General features: G+C 43.7%; 1 protein-coding gene across 4 annotated transcripts in view; it reads right to left on the bottom strand.

Annotated features, from left to right (window-relative positions):
• The window catches only part of NEURL1 (neuralized E3 ubiquitin protein ligase 1), a 128,272-nt gene that overhangs the window by 11,476 nt on the left and 97,266 nt on the right, over window positions 1–19,530 (bottom strand). For all 4 annotated transcript variants that reach the window (XM_015867113.3, XM_085555260.1, XM_015867115.3 and 1 more), the window contains one exon: window positions 4,060–4,740. In XM_015867113.3, the coding sequence (XP_015722599.2) occupies window positions 4,060–4,740 (681 nt within the window). The remainder of the gene's footprint in view (window positions 1–4,059; window positions 4,741–19,530) is intronic.

Raw genomic sequence — 19,530 nt, 5'->3', positions numbered from 1 at the left:
TGAAGAGGCATTAGTACAAGTGGACTGCTTTCCAGGAGGCATCAATTAGTAATTCTCTTTGCTCATTTTTCACACTACTCTACAGTGTCCTCCTGAGCCCCTTTACTCTTGTTTTGGTCCCTTGCCTATTGCTGCTGCAGGGAATCCTGAGGAACCAAGGATTCATAGTTGTTCCATCAGTAGTCCTTGGTCAGCTCTCTCTCCCTGCCCCTTCCGTTTTGATCCCACTAACCAAATTTTAGTTAGTCTGAAAAGAAGATGGAAACCTCAGCAGCAATTAGTTTCTAAATATCTTGCAATGAGCAGCTGTGTAGGAGCCCCATCTCAATGCCCACAGCACAGGAGGCAGGACTGCTTAGCCCATGCACTAGTGCATTTACCAGCACAGATGTAAGCCCAGATCTATGCACACCAAATACAGGCTCTCAGTTTGCACAAGGAGGCATCCATGGAGCTATAGTATTAGGCAGATGTGGTGGTGGGGCAGGAGTTATTGAGGCGCACAGACAGAAAGGACACAGATAAGGTGGCAACTCAGCTTTACCATTATGACTGCTGATGGAACATCTAATTTCATCGCTCAAAAGAGAACTTCCATATAACTGGAAAGGATGAAATTCACATGGGAAACCACACACAGACACACACAAAAGCAATACAAAGGAGATGAAGGATGGTTCATGTACTGGTGATTCACTCTGAGACGCAAGCAAATGAAAGAGTATCCCCAACCATTTGCCTCCCCAAATGCTAAATATATAAACTCGTTGCTGTGATAGCTCTGCCAGACGTGAGTCATACACTGTAAAACCTTATGGGGTCGATCAGTTTAACTTCATAAATTCATTACACCACCAAAACCAGACCAGTGTGTCCAGGCTGGTTCATTTCAGCTCTTCAAAGCTGTCGGTAAAACTGCATGAGAGCTGAAATGCTTACCAGCAAAAGCTAAAAACTGTAATTCAAATGTAATAGGCTGGCTTTGTCTATTGTATAGAAATGATGCCTGAAAAAAAAGAAAGAAAAAAAGAACCTAAATCAGAACAAATGGAATTCCTAAAGGATGTACAAAAGCTGCTTCATTTCTACTTGCCTAAAGTCCTGGGTTTTGGTTTGGGTACCTATATAATGGTTTGGGTATATATAACCCATAGAATTTCTGAAGCGTGGACAGCACTTTGCAAATGAAATATTTAGAAAGGTTTCCAATCCTGACAAAAAGATCTATTGCCTCCCTTAATTGTTGGTTCCTGTTGTTAATTACCCTCACTTATATCTAATTTAAATCTGTCTCTTCTTTTGCCAGGAGCATGATATTCCTTATACTATTATCTGCTGTCTTAAATGCCCTCCTCTTCCATTAATCTTCCCTCCATGTGGTCAAGCTGCCTTTTAACATTTTCTTTGCACCGAATCGACACCCTTCTACCTCCCACTACAGATGACTGTGGTCTCTCACTGTGTTACAGAAGCAGTTGGGTTTCATTTCTTTTCCCCATGGTAGGGTAACAAAAAGAAAAAAGACAGACAGAAAAAAACCCAAACACTGCAGGAGTGGTGGCGGTGGTGCTTTCCACCTTCTTCATCCTCCCCAGAAAAGCAGAAAAGACAGAGAGGAAGCAGAAACAGCAATTTTCATTTGCTGTATATTACACTGTTCTATGTCTGATGTTCATTTAACACTGCATAGCACTGCTTTGATTGCTCTAATAATGGCATGCCTCCAGAATGAGAATGACATCTGCTATTTCAGATAGGTTTGGTACAGTTATGCCTCTTGCAGTATTTCTGTCTCATCTCTTTCAAGGATATGGAACTTCACGTTTTCCATTAAAGCTAGAAAAGATGACTATAAACATGTCTTCTCCTTTGAGATAAAAATCAAACTACAAAAGATAGATCACACAAAATTACTCTTGTTTGCATTCTGGAGATGGAACTTGTCATTAGAAAGATGAATACTTTATATTCCTCTTGCATTTTCTAATATCATAATGACAGATATTACGGCAAATGCCATAATCTGTTCCACGGCAATGCAAACAGTGCACATCACCTCCCTAACAGCATTGCAAAAGCTAGAGATGGTAGCTCATTATTTTCTGCGCCTTTTCTCAGGATATTGATGATCTGCATAATTAATGCAGGTACAGATATGCAGTGTTGGGACAGCGTGAGTGCAGCAGCACTACACTGATACTGGCAAGGTACTGCTTCCAGCATTATTACACTGGAAAAACAGGCCTGAAAAACTTGATTTCTATTTTAACACTTGTTAAAGGTTATCGGTAAATCCCAATTCTATAGCTGTTAACTGGGAGACAACAACTTGCTGCCCAAGCTGATGTGGCCAGAGCCCCACAGGCTGTAGGGGTCCTATCCTTTCACAGAGCACAGTGAGGTCAACAAGTTTAGTTCTCTTCATTTATGTTCCACATAAGAACAATATCCTATTTTCAGCTTCTCCTCCTGTGACAGAGGTCAGGAAAAGCCTGTTATATGCATACAAAAACAGGTAGAAAGGATTTTTCCAGTTCAGCAGATTGTCAATGGAAAATGGATCACATTAGTGATCTCGTATGAAAGGAAGGACAGGTTGATTTCTAGTTTGACCAGCAGCTCAATGACCTGAGCAGGCTTTCCTTTTTGCACATACAGAAGCATTTAATCTTCCTACTTTGACTGGGGTCTGCTTGACTTCACCTACCATTATAACAATGACATGTTGGTGGAGAGCAGAGCCAGCCATGGATTACGTACTGTACCTGTAACAAATATCATCAGGTTGAATTATCAGGGATTGAGTCAAGGGCTCCTGGAAATAAACTGCATTATTACATTTGTCATCTGTGATCTTCTAATGGCCACAAAACGCTCACAGCATAGGCCTATGGTCAATTTCAAGCAAATCATTTAGGGCAGTTCAGACTGTGTTTTAGACTGTGAACTGAACCCTGCAGACATATGTGTGTGTTCATCATGATTTATCTTCAAAGACTGTCCATAAATCCTAAGAAAAGAGGTGCTGGTTATGTTTTGGTTGGTTGGTTTTTTCTTTTCTGTTTGGTAAAAGGGGCTTTAGAGGGCCTTTGAAACAAACAAAAAGAACATAAGTATATTTAAATTTATATGGATATAACAGTATAAACCATAAAGGATAATTTCCAGTTAGAGAAGATTCTCATTCTAAGAAACCATCATCTGCTTTCTGGCACTGACACCAGAAGATCCATATTATGTTCCAAATTCAAAGCCAAACACATCCTGTGCCTATGGCCCTGTGAAGATGCTTTTCCAGTATCTACACAGAAAGGGGATTAGTCAATTTGTTCCTAAACTAATGTTATTTCAAGGCCTTTCCCTCCACACTTTCAAAATGTGACCTTCAGCATTTAAATAAGAAGTGCTTTGGCTAACAGAGCTTAAGAGCAGAGTAAAAAATGTCAAGAGAAAGAGGCCAGCTTGAGATTTCCACCACACTGAGTGGACTATGCTGCCTTAATTAAATCTGGAGCACAAAATCCCTCCTCTGTAGCACTGTTCAGCGCCATGCTCTGCACACCTGTGGGACTGCAAAGCATGGGGTTCTCTCTCTGCTTTCCAGCCTACCTCTTACACATGAGCCTGGAGGAAGCAAGAGGATCATTCTTTTTGGAAATCAGTCATGTCAGAGAGCTAACATATAGAAAAGGGTATCTGTCATTTGGCTGGCTGACTATGCACTAGATTAGCTCAAAACAAAGCACCTCTCCTTTATCCTTGCTACAGGTAAGTCCACTTAGACTCATTTATACTCTATGGAGGTCTCTGAGGTTTAATTTATTATCTGAACCTAGCTTTGAGATCATCAGGTGAAAGATGCTACAGAAGTGCAAAAAGTCCTGTACGTCACAGCCATGTGCTACATACATGCCTTTACTATGTCTTCCCTAAATAAAACAATAACATTGTACCTGATCCTAGCATAGGAAAGGAGACATCAGCTTTTCCATTCCTTCCCCCTTTCCCCACAACAGACCTCACCTCGCAAGGTTTGAGAAAGGTGGGGATGAGACCTACCCAGCACACGGATCTGCATGACGGCACCATGTAAACCAAAGAACATCCAGAGGGGCTGCGAAGAGTCCACGCAGACTTGCATGCCGGTGCTGGCCCCGTTGTGACTCAGGTGCAGCTCGCCATCTGAATTCACCATAAATCCCAGGATGTCTCCACTCTGGAGGGGCACCAGGACTCGGCACACGGCCCAGAACTCCTTACGGTCAACCAAGGACTCAGGGTTATAGGGGAGATCGCTAGGCCTAAGGGTGCTGGGGTCGCAGGATGTCACCCCGTAGGACAGAGTCCCCGTGCGTGCAGCATTGGACTTGTTAATCTTGACGAAAATGGTCTCGTTGATCCGAAGGGGTCTGCTGGTGAAAACCAAAGTCCTCTCCTCCCGGGCATGCTCCAGGCGGGCCACAGTTTGGTCATCGAGGATTTTGACGTGGGCTCCTCGGAGGTGGTGGAAGCGGAGGTCGCTCTCGAGCTGGGAGGGGAGGAGGTGGGAGTGCTGGGAGTTGAGGGAGTTCTGAGGGATGGGGCAGGTTGTGGCTGTGACATGGAAGCTCTCCTCCTGCAGGTTGAGGTCACACAGGCTGACTGAGAGGCGCGTGTCCTCTGTCTCCCGCCGCAGTGATGGCCGGCGGATGGCGGTGAAGGAGCGGGGCCGCAGGCAGTCAGGAGGAATGATTTCACTGTCTGTGGGGAAGGACAAGAGAAAGCAAAATAGGTATCGCTTTGCAGAGATCAACAACATCCAGGACTCTGCAAAATGCTATCGGTTTGATGGAGATGTTCCAAAGGGAAAAGCAGAAACCTGCCACCATTAATAAATTTTCTGACTTTAAAACATGGAAGCAGGGTATCATAAAATGTATTTGCAATCGATGGCTGTTCTTGTGCTCTTTGCACCAGCATCATTTTCTGAGTAGGCAGACTCAAAATCAATGGGAAGAATTGACCCAGGGAAGATCTCCTTGGAGAGGGGAAGCAGAGGGTAAATGTATGAAACACACCCTGGACATACCAATCAATATTTACACAGGCTCTGAGGTTTCATGCCCTGTTCATCGTCTACAATAATTCTCATAGGTTTAGGAAATGAATTTCTAACTAGACATTTTTTTTGTTTTAAAACGAATGCGATGTTCAGTTTTAATTTATTTATCATCATGTGAAATTTAATTTGCATTCCCGAATATAATTAATCATTAGTGGTCTGGTCCTTACTGCAAATCAGTACAAATATGGATTTGGCACAGAGTAAAACTTGGGCTATGCAGTTTTCTATAAATAACGTACAATCATCTGTTATTGCCATGACAGACAATTAAAAATCAAACCCATAGATATATAACAAATATGATGCTTGCACATTCGTATCCATCGGTGGAAACAGAATTGCACTTTATCCTTTTTGCTCATTTCCCCTGCTGTTTCAAGAGCTAATCATCAATTTATTCAATTCTTTTTCTAAGGATCATAATGGCCTGCCTCTAATGCCTAAATTACTATTACTTAACATATTCTTAGCTACACCGTTGCCATAGAAATTTTAAAGAGCAGTATGCTGAGAAAAAAAACCACAAAACCCACAACATTATTTGAGGAGATTATAAAAGTAAGTGAGATGATGCAAAGGTTTATATATATGTTTAACTACCTGAACTTTAAGAAGCTGAAATGCATAAAGATACTGCGAGAAACTTGAGCGTGTGGGAAGCTCTCTGTAAAGGTTACAGTAAGCTGTGACCCATATTGACTGTTCTACAGGAGCTATGCCTGCACCAAGCAGGGCTATGATTCTATAACTGCATTGTGGCTTCAAGCCAGGCTCCAAACGTCACAAGATGGGACTACCCCTTACAACACAGACACCAGCCAGTGGCACAAAGCCATGCCACCACATCTCAGGCTGGGACCTGAAGCAAACAGGGCACAAGGTGGATCAGCAAGAAGAGAAAGAGGAGTGGAGACTCATTCCCAACCCGTGGGCAAGACGTTTGCACTGTGCATTTCTTCCAGCCATATGTCCTTGGGTTTTTTCTTTTATGGAAGCAAAAAGGCAGGAACACATGTTATGTAAGGATTTTCCCATTCGGATGCACCCTTCCCTGATACACCAGAGCACTGGTTCCATATTGGCATGCCAAGCAAAAATGCCAGCTACTGAATAACCAACATCTCCTGCAACATGCAAGGTCTGACTAACAGCCTTCTATGCCCTCCTCTTCTGGGACCCCTGACAACACACCCACACACAGTTTGGCTTCAGGAGAGATATCTGCTTTGCTTAAACTGGATAATTCCAGACTCCTCTTTAAGTAATCTGCTATTATAAGGGAAGCACAGTGTCAAAATAAAAAATAAAAATAATTAAAAAATAAAAAATAAAGCATTGTTTCCCCTATTTGATATTCCCTGCACTTATATTCTGGCTTTTTCTTTCCAGAGATTAATTAAAGAAAAAAGAGGAATAAATAAAATCAAAAATTAACCCAAGTGATATAGAAGCAGGTTGCCTTAATGCTTTGTAACATATGGGATAATATTTGCATTGCAAGTGTCCCTGCTGGATAGAACTAGACTTCCCTTGCCTGTAAACCCACATAGGAGAACAAATTAATACTGGCAGCTGACCACGATCCTTTGGTATAGGTGAATGGGTAGAGACCTTTCTGAATCGGAACAGAAGGCCCTCTCTATTTTATTCCCTGTAACCATGCATGTGCAGCCTGGCTGACAACTCTGATGTGTGGGTAGCTTGCAGCCAGGGTTTTGAAACAGCTTGTTTTCCACCAGGATGCTTGCATTTCCCTTTGGCTACTGGACAAAATATCTCTTTCCATCTGAAAAGAGGTTAAGAGAGATGAAGTTCTTCCACAGCCAAGACACATGGCAGTGATAGCAAGCCAGGGCTACGCTTCCAACTGTTCTACTCAGATCTATCAGTAGCTCAGATGCCTAACCATATAAGGGATAAGATGTCTCAAGCATATGGGACTGAATGTGAGAGTTAGTTCATTAATGTTTGCAAATATCCATGGAAAAAAGGGTTGCAGTTTACTGGCATTTGAAATGAGGATGTGAAAATTAAGAGACGAGTCTCTAAGAGATGCTGGCCTGCTCCAGGGCTCTATTTTTTTTTCCCCCTACAAATCTCAAAATATTCAGCTAAAGAAACAGAATCCCTCTGAACACAAAGTAAAAGAACAGTGGGATTCATCTTTTGGAGCGGTAGATAAGTTGGAAGAGATGTGGAAAGCCACTTATCTGGCGTAACTGATAACAGCCGAGGGCTATAAGAACAATTCTGGTGAACTGTGAAACAAATGAGGCAACGGAGCAGTTCCTTTCACTAGAAGAACTCAGAAACAAGTTGTTTTCTCCCACCAAGGCTTCATTTATCACCTTGCTAACACAGATCAAGCTGATTGTGCTGCAGCGGTCCACAGCACTGCCTTGTTCCTGCGCAACGTTTACAACCCATCTTTAATGCCTGCAAAGGCATTTGTAGTTGCAGAGGCAAAACTGCAACACACATCAAAAAGAGGGAATATTTTTATGTACGAGACAGTACAGTATGAAACGAGTTCAAGGGCCCATTGCTGAAGAGGTCAACCAATTCCAGACCAAAGAATTCAGTAATCATCGCTTTTTATGCAATGTTCAAGCTTAGAAGATTACTTGCATAAGAGAGCTGGGGAAGCATTTCTTTAGGAAAGGGCAGCTGGATCCTCTTGTGTGAGAATAGATGGACTTGTGAGTGAAGACTGCAGCTCTCACAAGCTGTCACAGGCAGCTTTGCCCAGCTGGTCATGGTACCAGCAGCAAGCTGGCCAGTTCCACACACAGCTCAACACAGGCTGGCTGCCCAGATGCCCTTCCAGAGAGCTTTGGCTGAGCTCTGCACCAGTGAAGTTCTGATGCCAGCGCTGGATTTATAGACTCCTGCTTTCCAGAAGCAATACAGACTTAGCCAAAGCAGAAAGGATTTCTACTAAACAATTTTTCTGCTCATCTGCTGACAAACCCGAGACACTGAATTTTTGCAAATGATGTCTAACTTCACAAATCCCTTTGTATCTTTATCTGGCTTTGTTTAAGAAAAAAAGTAAGTAGGAGTAATTTATTTAGTAAAGTAGAGATGAAGGGCACTTGAGCAGTTCAGCAGTCTTCTGTTTTCTCTCTCTCTTTAGCAGTGTTTATCTGCAAAATTTATATTCTCAGCAGCTGGTTCCTTGCATACAAAATTAACTTGAGGAATCTTCCTCAGACCAGCAGCTTCAAAGCTTTCTGTTTTCCTGCTCAGAGGGCATGGAAGAGCCTCCTGCTTTCTGCAGGCTCAAAGCAACTGCAGTAACACTTGAAAGCAGCAGTTACGAGGAGCTGGGGAGCAGCCAGATACAGGCAGAGTAGCTGCAGCCAGATCAGAAGTATGTCACTGCTGCCCTGTATTTGAACTGCAGCCAAGCATTGACTTCTTAAGAGTATTTCCTTACACATGCATAATAGTCACAGCACATATTAATTACAGATACCACATACATGCATGTTTATGACATCTACATGCACAAACACAAACGCATTTGTAGCCACCAGCACGCACAGATAATTCAGCCCTGTACAAACCCAGAGGGGAGGCTCTGCTGTCAGACTGTCAAATCATTATTTCCTTTCTCTTTTCATTTTCAGTTTTGTTTGCTGCTGCCTAAAGACTTGACTTTCCGAGGTCATGAGCATCCAGGATTCACACACCTGAACAGGATTTGAGCAGGCAGAGCAAGCTCGGTGCACACACACATACACCAGGAACTCCAGATTTAACTGCAAGCTCTAAGATCTCTCCATGAATATTCTGAGACTGGTCCCCTATTTTCTTACAGCTGCATTTCTCATCTTTCAATCCCTCATTTCATTGGGTAATGGTACTTTTAGCAAGTACTGGTGCTCGCTACACAGTTTCCATGACCAACTAACTTCACAGGTGCTGAGCTACCAAAAGACATCTTGTACAATACTCTATGCAAATATACAGCTGCAGAAAGATTTATAGCCCAATATTCCCACCATGCTGGAATGCACCATCTCCTCCACAGCCTACAGCAGACTCGTGCAGCTAACAGCCCATTTGGCAAAGCTTCACCACTGAAGGGCAATGTGTCTGAAATACGAGGCAGATGTACTGGGCTGTAAAATAGCATCACACTCCAAGGCAATTGGAAAAAGCAACCCATCATAAGACAAGAAGTAAACCCGAGCTCCTGGAAACCCTTGGTCACACACAGCCCCATACTCCCCATTGTAGGAGTGTGGGTTTTAATGCTACCCGTGCTCCAGCACAGCTGCCGGCCCTGCCAAGTCTGCCCGTGTGGTGATGAGGCAATCTATGCTCCCCTGCTGATTCAGTCCTACTGCGTGGAGGCATGCAGCTGGGGAACCACCACGTTTCAGCCCAGAAATAACCAGAGCAATTTCCATACATTGTTTACAGCTGCATTTATTGTGTACTTCTAGACGACTGAGGACTGAAAACTCACTGAAATGGAAACAAGCTGTATTCTCACTTATCCCTCATAAAAAAAAAAGAGGAAGATCATTGTGACCTGGAGGCAAGGAGCAATACCAGCTCCCAAATCCCCCTGGGTGCCAGCTTCCTTAGCATTTGTATGACAGCCAGCCCACAGCACCACCTCCACTGCAAAGAAGAGCAGCCCTGGCTGGCTCTGCAAAGAGAAGTGCCACCGTATGGCCCTGGGTTCAGAATTCACCCAAATTAAGTGACCATTGCAATCCAATCTGCACGCAGCCTGCTGAACTCAACAGTGTTCGAGATGTCCTCTCTACCACAGGATGCTCTGCTCTCAGCAGTGCTGGGCTCTGTCATGTGTATCTTAACTGTTTTACTGCACTGGGAGGAGCTAAGCAAACAGGAGAGTGAAAATCACCCTTACTTAAAATAAACACAAGAGAAAAACTAAGAAGAAGCAAGTTGATGCCACACTTGCAGTCACGAAGAGACAGAGCTCCTCTCACAGAGCATGTCCAGAGCGCTCCTCGCCTGCTGGCAACATGTCAGGGCAGACACTTGTAAAACTATTTGTTTTTCTGCAAGCTTGTACTCTCCATGTGAGGTCTGGAGGAGGCTGAGCTGCGCTGCACTCCGTAATACTGCAGAGCCCTGCTCTACCGGGCAGATGTTGTGCTGGGATGCTGCACGTGGGTCTCTCCCTCCCCACCCTGCCTGTTACTGTTAAATCCTGAATTTATATGATCCGAGACCACTCCATTGTGTTTACTTCTCATAAACCATCAGGCGCCAGAATGCAGCTTCTCCCATCGTGCAGCGAAGCCACTTTCAGAGAATTATTGTAGCATGTGGGAGGCAAATGTTTAAAATCTCTCAAAGGAATGATTCAGACTAAAAACCTCCTTTGCCATATACTTAGGAATTCACTTCTACAAAGTACATTTCCCTTTATGAACAACCAAGAAATCAAACTGCCCGATTTATTGCCTCAGATCAACCATTCCTTCTCCTTGCAAAACACCCACATAAAATCAAGGACATCAGTTAAATAAACACCTACTTAAACAGTACCTGCATATGTGCATGCCTCTATTTCATTGATAGTACAAACAGCACATTTCAAATAAAGGCCCTTCTGCTCTCGTTGCTCTGGCTCCTCTCTTTTTGCACACGCTTACAGGAATATATGCAAAATTACAGCCAACAGATGGTTTCACTTGTACCAGCTATATGTATAGGATGCACAGGCTGCTCTCTGAGAGTCAGCAAAATGTGCTCTGGAGCAAGCAGCATCTAGGATCAGGATCCAGCTGCCGGGCTCTGAAGCAGAAGATGCCCTTCACCACGTGAACAGAAGAGAGATACAAATGGGGAGTGGGCGGCAGGAAGAATTAGCGTTCTTGTTTTACAGATTGGAAGCCATAGGATGCAGTAAGCTGTCTAAGGGGACAGTCAATTCCTCTTAACTGAAACCTCTTGGGGTTGCCCAGTGCATGACAAACCCACCCCATTTCCCACAATACACCTTTTCATTTCCTACCCCTCCATTCAGTGCCTTATTCCCTACCTGCTGCTCCTCTGCTTCCATCTGCAGGTTTCTCTATCCACTTCCAAATTCAACCTCCTTGGGACCCATTTGTTCATCACAGGACCTCAACAGTCAGCATGGAAAACACTGCTCAAGAATTCCTCCTCTGCCAACATGTCAGCTTGGAATCACTTTGTGGCCAACGGAGGGCACGTGCTTTTCATGTGCATTCACATAATGTTGAAGCAGGAGTTAATGGCTACGTGTCAGTTTTGGCTTCTGGCTCATAGCAATTTGGAAGCCAAGATAACCAAAACAGCAGCCGTTTTCATTGCAGCAGTGACAGATACATCAATCATCCAAGTCAATTTATTTGCTTATGACCAACACAGCCCAAATTAGCTTACTGTTAAGATACTCAGGTATCTTGCCATCAGAGGGAATTACCCCTGTAACCAAGGAGCAGATGCCAAAGCCTGGACCAAGGGTTATAGAAAGCCTAAAGCTGGAGTTTATCTGTGGGAGAAATCGTTTATGATTACACCAAAAGCTGTCACCCAATTTTAAAACTGAGTTACAAAAGAAGCCAGACCACTGACTCAGTGGAACCAGTTACCAGGCTGTGACTCAGTGGAACTAGTTGCAAGGCAACAAACATCTTCCACTTCAACAGAAATAAGTGAAAATCAACAGTGCTTAATTAGCACCTTACTAAACTGGTCTTTGCTTCATACTTGTATTTGTTTGGATAGAAATCAACATTTCTCCCCAGACATTCTGGCAGAGATGGAGCACTGAAGTTTTTGGTTTGCATGATTCAGTTTTGGAGAGGTGATAAAAAAAATGGGGTGGAAGAGAAAAACTTATCCAATTAATTGTTACCAGCTGCTAGATGTTAGATACAATTCCTGTGCAAACCTGGTGGCTTCCTGAGGGTGTTTAGAAATAAATATTGCTCTTGAGGGAGTCATGCCTTCCTACCATTAGGTACACAGCACCTGATGTCCTGCCAGGTGAATCACAGGAAACACTTGGGATCTGTTCATAACACATTTCTGAGGATACAGATATCCTCCTATGGCTTAACAGGACTGTCACAGATTTCTTGTCATGGATGGTCAACACTGTGCTCACAGCACAGATGAAGCATCACAGCAAAACAAATGGGAAACAAACTAAAGAACAGACTCTAAAAGATGGGAAGGAATGTGTGCTCGTGTACTGCCAGCCTCCAAGCTGAAATATTCAGAAAGAAACAAACACAAACTGATGAGCTTAAGAAAACTGCAGGTGGGCTTTAAGCCACAGCGAACAATTGTGGCTTCCAGTTCAGCTTAGTAATTGATCATGTGCATATTTTTCAATAAAATCTATGGAATGAAAGCATGCAATTTCATACGTGGATAAGATTATAGTTGAATGTACAAAGGTTGAGTACTGACTAATAAATCATAGTTTTGGGACATGTGCTATATAACAAAATCCTCTAAACCAGTCTGGTTCATAACAAACATTCATGCAATTTTGCATGACATCTGTAAGCATGTCAAATTGATCTGAATGTATGAAATGGCACAAAGAGCATAACTAGCTTCATGGAATTAAAATAAATTACTGTTTTCCTTAGCAAATGTGAATGTTTTGAAAGGGCCTGACAGTACATTATGAAGAACAAACTTCCATATGCCTGTTATGGCTGGGGATATGTTTTCTTTTCTACAAAAGCTGATGCTCCAAGTCAGCAGGGTGCTGGCAACCTCTGTGTTATAAACAACACGTTTTGGTTCTCATTCAGGAAGGCTTCATTCTGGGTAAAGTCATCCCCCCAGTCACCCATCACGCAGATGGTGGATGTCCTTCAAAGTTAAAGCTATGCTTCACCACTGCCACACACACCTCTGGATGTCAGCACCTCCTTGTTTGATTCCCTTAAATGTGTCCATGAGTTTTTGCATTTGATGTTTCCTAATTCCCCAAGAAGTCATAGAAATAAGGTTTCAGCAGAAGTCATACGCCTTGGGTTTCATGGAGGCCACTTAATCATCCTCTCCTACATCTGTCTCCCACTCACACACATCGAAGTCTGAATTTTACTCCCACCCTTGATGTGATGATTTCCACCTCCATTCCCCTCAAGGCCTGCAAGGCTCCACGATCATCTACTATTATTTCTCTTACAAACTACAGAAAAACAACAAGCACTTTTAGGGTCACACTTAACATTATTTTTAATCTCAGTCTGTACAGCGTCTCACCTTTTCTTTACAGGTCCTCGTATTCTTTCTACCACTGAAAGTCTTTCCTTGTGTGCTTAATTACCTCTGCAAGACCTAATTCTTCCTGAAAACTAATAACTGTCACTTTATCTGAAGCTCCCTGGTCTTCAAGATGTAAATTCCTCCACAGAAAAGTTATTTTATTTTTTTTTTTTAATTTTCTTTCTCTTTGGGAAATTAAAGCAATTATAGCAATTCCTGGTTACCTAATAACTTTACTGAACCCTCTTTTCATTCTCACCAACACCGCTGGTTCCTCCCAGCACAATCTCTTTCATCTTCCTTTTATTAAAGAAGTGCTGACCCCCTTTTATCTTATCCATTGAGGCAAGACCCTGGGCAACCTGATCTTGTGCCTGATCTAGCAGCTGGCAGCCCTGCCCATGGCAGAGGGCTGGAACTAGATCATCTTTGAAGTCCCATCCAACCCAACCATTCTATGATTCTGCCATTCTCAGCAGGTCATCATTACATGTGGTGCTAACCCCACAGCTTTACCATTTGCTGTCTCGAAGATTGCTATGGGCCTTCCAACAGCTCTATTTGAAACTCTCTTTGCATACTGTGAGAATGTTTCCATAGCATCTCAGTACTCATAGTCAGTTTCCAAGCTACATCAGACAAATCCCTTCACCCTCTGAATCATCTGACAGAATTTTTCTTCAAAACAAGCATTTTCTCCCTCCTTCCCACCTATCATCCTCCCTTCTGTGGCATTTATGTATCCTGCATTTATCCTTTTTCACCTATTTTCATTTCCAGCTGTGCTTTTGTGCTAGCAGTTGAGATGACGACTCCATTTCCAGCTTCTCCCCATGCTGCTCTGTGAAAGGCTCCTATCATTACTGACAACTGCTCAGCAAGAAGTCCATCTACCAACAGCTTACCATGGCCCAGCACCCTGCACAGCATCACAGCTTATTAACCTGAAATACCCCTCTAGGTCTTCTCCACTCCCATAGGCAGCACAGAATCACTGCTGGAGATCACCCAAGCACATACAGCAATGAGCTTTTCTTGGGGCATGTTGCAGGTCCACTTGGTCTGCTAAAGTACTCATATGATAAATTGTGTGGGTAACACAAGGACTTTGCCTCCTCACAGTCTTTGAACAGGAGCTGAGAGTGCAGCATTTCTAATGAAGACACAACCTATGAAGGGCAATGATAACACATAATAATACTTCAGTCTACTGCCCAAAGAAAAAATAAATTGAGATTCAGGCTAACACAAAGCACTCTGTTTATCTTACTTCCTTTTATTAAAGCAAATGACTATTGAGTCAAGAGCTTCTCCAGCTGATTTCTGGGGCTTATTTGGAAATTGCTGTGGCAATTTTCATGATTAAAATGTTATTTCAAGACTCAAAGTTGAAATATATCATTTTGAAAATAATGAAGGAAAGCAGATACAGCGTGCCAAAATGGTTTCAATTTTTCAGATATGATATGACTAATTAAGTCTATAGTTTATTTTCCTTCCTCCAAGCCAGTTACTCACCTAAGGATCCAACAATTACATTTCTGGAAGAAAGCACATCGTGTTATTGGGGTAAAATATTTTTGTTTTAATACAGATTATTCAATTCTTGGAGAATTTCCACCCTAGAATCCTGTATGAAGGAGCTCTCAAAAAAAATTTCTGACTTATCTACTGCACAAAATGTCTCTGCAGCCATTGTACCCCATCCACTCCATTCTTATTCCAGAGTTGCTGCACTCTGCAAGAGCCACTCTGCCAGTGATGCACAGAAAGAGCAAATCAAGGTTTTGTGTGATGAGCTTGCTCTGAAATAGCACAGTTATTGCAGTCCGTACCAATTCAGAAAAGTTCAGCACATGTTTAGGTCTATTCCATTTTACAACAGCACTTAAACATTCACTTCATCTAAATAAGTATATCCCACTGAAGGCAACAAGACAGACATGTGAATGTTTCACTAATCCCAAATCAGTGTAATTTTCTGCACAGAAGCAACACAAAGTAGGATTTAAAAACTACATTCCACAACAATAAATAAAAGGCTCTTCTGGCCAGCTCCAGTCTCCACTATTGTCCCACTGCATCCAGCCAGCAGCGAAGGAGATTTCCTAAAATAGCAGCCCTAAAATCAATCATTCTATCTGTAACAGATGTATGAAATTATGAGAGAATCAAAGAGTCAGTTCTCAGTTCTGCCAAGGTATATGATTGAAAAGTTCATCTCTTCAAGACATTCAAACATAGCAAATGGCCATTAGACTAGTGATTGTCTTACAAATTATTTTGATGCCCTGAACTGAAGAAACTAAAGGGCTGCACCTTGTTACCAGAGCCTCAGCAAGCAAAGAGACAAATTCTGCTCTCACCCTTGGGAAAGATTCAACACCTTGGCTGTCAGTACAGCTGATTTAAATGCACAGATCATGACCTCAGAAGGCTCAGACAGAACAACAGGAGGCTTTCCCAAAGCTATGCTTTGAACATATAAAATAAGACAAATAAATAAATAAATAAGCCAGAGGGCTGCAGTCTGACTGTCAGTCACAGCAGTGTGACCTTGATGAAAATATGGGATTCACATGGAGAACAGGGTCCATCCAGAGTGCCATGCCTGATGCTGATCTCAGCTGCAGCCTTAAAGGCAAACCCTCCTCAGCCTCCCATGGAAGGGGACTTAGCTGCCAAAGGGTTCTCCTCTCCCCACATCCTACCTTCCCACTGCCTTTCTTCCTTCTCCTCCTCCCTTCCCCTCCTGGTGCTACAGGCATGTGATCTCTGATCCTGCTGGGACCCTGGGGCTGAAGCCAGACAAGCATGGCTCCAACAGCCCTGTGCTGAACAAGGCTGGACTGTCAGACTTGAGCCATTCACAGATTTAGGGGGAAAAGTCTCCCTGGGACCATCGCATGGCTTCCTCAGAAACATGCCCCACCAGCTAGAAATACAGCACCAGAGAACCCTGAATGATGACTGTTTTGTGTTATTACTGGTGCCTGGGACCTTTCAAGGAGAGGCTGGGGCGAGTAAGACACACATGCATCTAAAAATGCAGTGATTGATTTTTATTTTTTTTTTTGGTCAATCCCTCCTCCATTTCCACAGGGTGATTTTCCTTTCCTCTTTGATCTCTCATGAAATGCCCTTGGCAGGTATCTTCCTCTGTCATATCTCAGCAGCTGCCTTTTGCCACATGATGTCCCATTGTACTGTCAATGCATTTCCACTAGGATTTAACATTTCAGCTGATGCCAAAGGTCACTCTCCCACTCTCCATGACTGACGCACACTCTCAGCTTCTTCCTTACCTGCTGCTGATGCAGTTTTTGCAGCTGTTTGCCTGGGACTGGGTACTGGCGTTCATTCATCCACTTCCAAGTTTCAACCTCTTAAACTCCCACATCTTTATTTTTACTCTCTGTTACCCACGATGCCTCACTTTTCTAATGTGAGAAACCGATAATTAGCCCTCTACTTTCTAATGGTTTCCTGCTACGTAGTAATAAAAATTGCTCCTCTTACAATGACTGAAATATCACCCTCTCTCTACTCTGCTCTGTACAGCCCAACCACTCCTGGTGCTGTTAACAGCGCTGAGTTTTAAAATGCATGCTTCATTTTATTTCCAGCTGGGAAAGCATTCTTTGTTACCAAGAGCAGAGGTAGTCCTCATCAAAGCCAAGGTCTGGATCATTCAAATAATTTACATCTGCACCCCGTATTGCCTGTCAAAAGATGGTACAGGGAAGGTATACAGCTCAATCCCACACATTTCTAATAGCCTGGGGAGCAGATGATGTGCTCAAATCAAACATCACTATCTAAATTGGAGAAGAAAGGGTTACTACTGGCAGCATTTCTGCTCTAGGACTGTTTTTTGTATCAAAGTAAGCATTAAATAAAATCCCAAGCAGGGGCATAAGGACTTATTCTCAGGAGAAATCCTCGAGGCTCCGCCAAGCCATGCTTGCTCTGCTGTGATGCAGGCTGGAGCCACAGCACCGGGCCCTTCTGCTTTGTCAATAGGAGACAGAAAACACACAGACAGCCGTTACCATGGCTACCCCTTTACGTCCTCGTGTCAAGTTTCCCCGTGCACAGTAATATTATTTATAAGGTGGCTTAGGTGTGCCTTGTGCCTGGCAGTTAAAAATGGCAGGTCCTATCCCAGGGGAGCTCACAGCCCAAATTAGACATAACACAGTAAGAGGGTGTGATAAACACAGCACAGGGGCGGGGAGAGAGCGTGAGATGCTGCTTATTCACCGTGCCCGCTCCTTCCTCCTTGCCATCAAACACCACCATGGTTTTACAAGTGTCCTTCTGGCAGCCCCTTGATGATGCCCAGCCTGGGCTGGGACACTCTGCAGCCTCTGAGAGCCAACATGAGCTAAAGAAGCCCTCCAGTGCTGGAGCTGAGCAGCCCTTCAGTCATGTTGGTGCTGACCAGGCTCTGCACCTCTGAGGTGCCCGCAGCCCACTTAGATTTAAGTCTGGCACACCATCTGGGGGCCTGGAATGGCTGGGAAGGCATCATTTTGTCCTTAGAGCAATAAAACCTGGGGCTTGTTCTCACTTCTTGGATGCTTACCCTGCAGAAGATGAGCCCCAAAAGCTGCTGACCAGCTGGCTCAGAGGGCATCTTCCTGCTCTGTCCCCAACACATCACCCCCACATCCATGTCCTCCTGCTGACCCCAGTGCCCAGTTCTGAAAGATGAGTCCCAGAATGGTGTCAGCGGGGCCCTTCCCAGGGGCACTGGTGCTAGAAGATGTTTCACAGTCCATTAGAGATCAGATGTCCCAAGTAACCGTCAGAGCCTATTGCCTCCATCTCTCAGCCTCCGGGAAACCCAATTCTCTCCAGAAATCTGACATTTCTTCATCCCGGCTTGTTTTCCAGGTCAGCAGCCTCATTCCCCAGCAATCCTAATCGTTCAGCACGGGCATTTTCAATGCTGTCACTGTCTCTGTGCCTTTGCCAACCCATTTAGCGCTCCTGCTCCACGAGTGGTGGGAGGTAAAGCCCTGGGAGACTGCTTTTCTCCTGTAAAGAACCGAAGCACATCCCAGCGTCCAAACTGTATTTCATACCAGAAGCCCAGCCTAGGCTTCAGGCTAAGGCAAGGATGGCTTCTGTCTCACCACAATTTAGCAGCATCAGATTTCTCCTGTGCTCACAACTATTCAGAGCTGTGGTTTTACACCAAAAATATGTTGCTACAGAGAGCACAGGACAGGAATGTGGAGCCACTACAATGTGCTCTGGCAGAAGCAGTCACAGGTTCTGCTGATATTTGCAGTTCCTCTGCTGCTGTCCCCATCAAGGCTGAAAATAGATCTAGTGCTCAAATGAAGCATCCGTAACACTTCATTTCTTCCCGTTCCTCCCTGAGGCACAGAGTCTTTTCACAAAAGCCATACCCAACATCCCACGTGTGCTCTGACGTCACGTTGCTGATTTCTAATTCCTCACTGTGCGTGTGCCTTGAAAAAGAAATTCCTTACAGCTCCATTTTAATTCCGTGCCCTATTTTTGTCAGGAAAGCAGGTTTCCCTCCCGATTCACCCTTCTGCTATGAAGCATGGGTGCTGCTCAGTCCTCACCACCTTTAGCCATAACATAAAGCCTGTTCTTTGTACTTGTTCACTCTGCTGTCCTGCTGACTCCGAAGCATCTGATCTCCTTCCTTTAAAGCTGACCTTAGCAAAGGTCACTCAGCAGCAGCAAGTAACCCACAAATACATATTCAGCACAAGGGAAACCTCTCTGTACCACCAAGTCCCAGCCGCTGCAGTCTCCAAAATGCTTATTCTGGGTCCTGAATGATGCTGAGCATTCTCTGATCTGCCTGAATTGATGAGACTCAAGAGAGCTCAGCCACAGCAGTGCAGACTCCAGCCTGCAGCACCGTGAATCAAGAGCATCTTTGAGGTTTTCCTTTCCTCTGAATTTTAAAAGCCTCTGAAAACCTGTTTGTTTTCTTCCTCATATTCTGAAGGAACCGATAAATCCTCAACCACACACCATAAACAGCCAGCCATCAGCTCTTCATTTCTAAAAATGCATTTGTATTAAGCTACAAAATTATTTACAGCGGCCATAAACATCCTCCCAGCGTCTGGCAGTTAGAAGAGGGACTTGGAACTCACTAATTTACTTACATTGTAAACCAC

Source organism: Coturnix japonica, chromosome 8 (assembly GCF_054131305.1).
Source record: "Coturnix japonica strain WE chromosome 8, WE-NBRP24, whole genome shotgun sequence".
Taxonomy (NCBI): Eukaryota; Metazoa; Chordata; class Aves; order Galliformes; family Phasianidae; genus Coturnix; species Coturnix japonica.
Note: the sequence above shows the minus strand (reverse complement) of the source record. Positions and strands in the feature narration are given on the sequence as shown.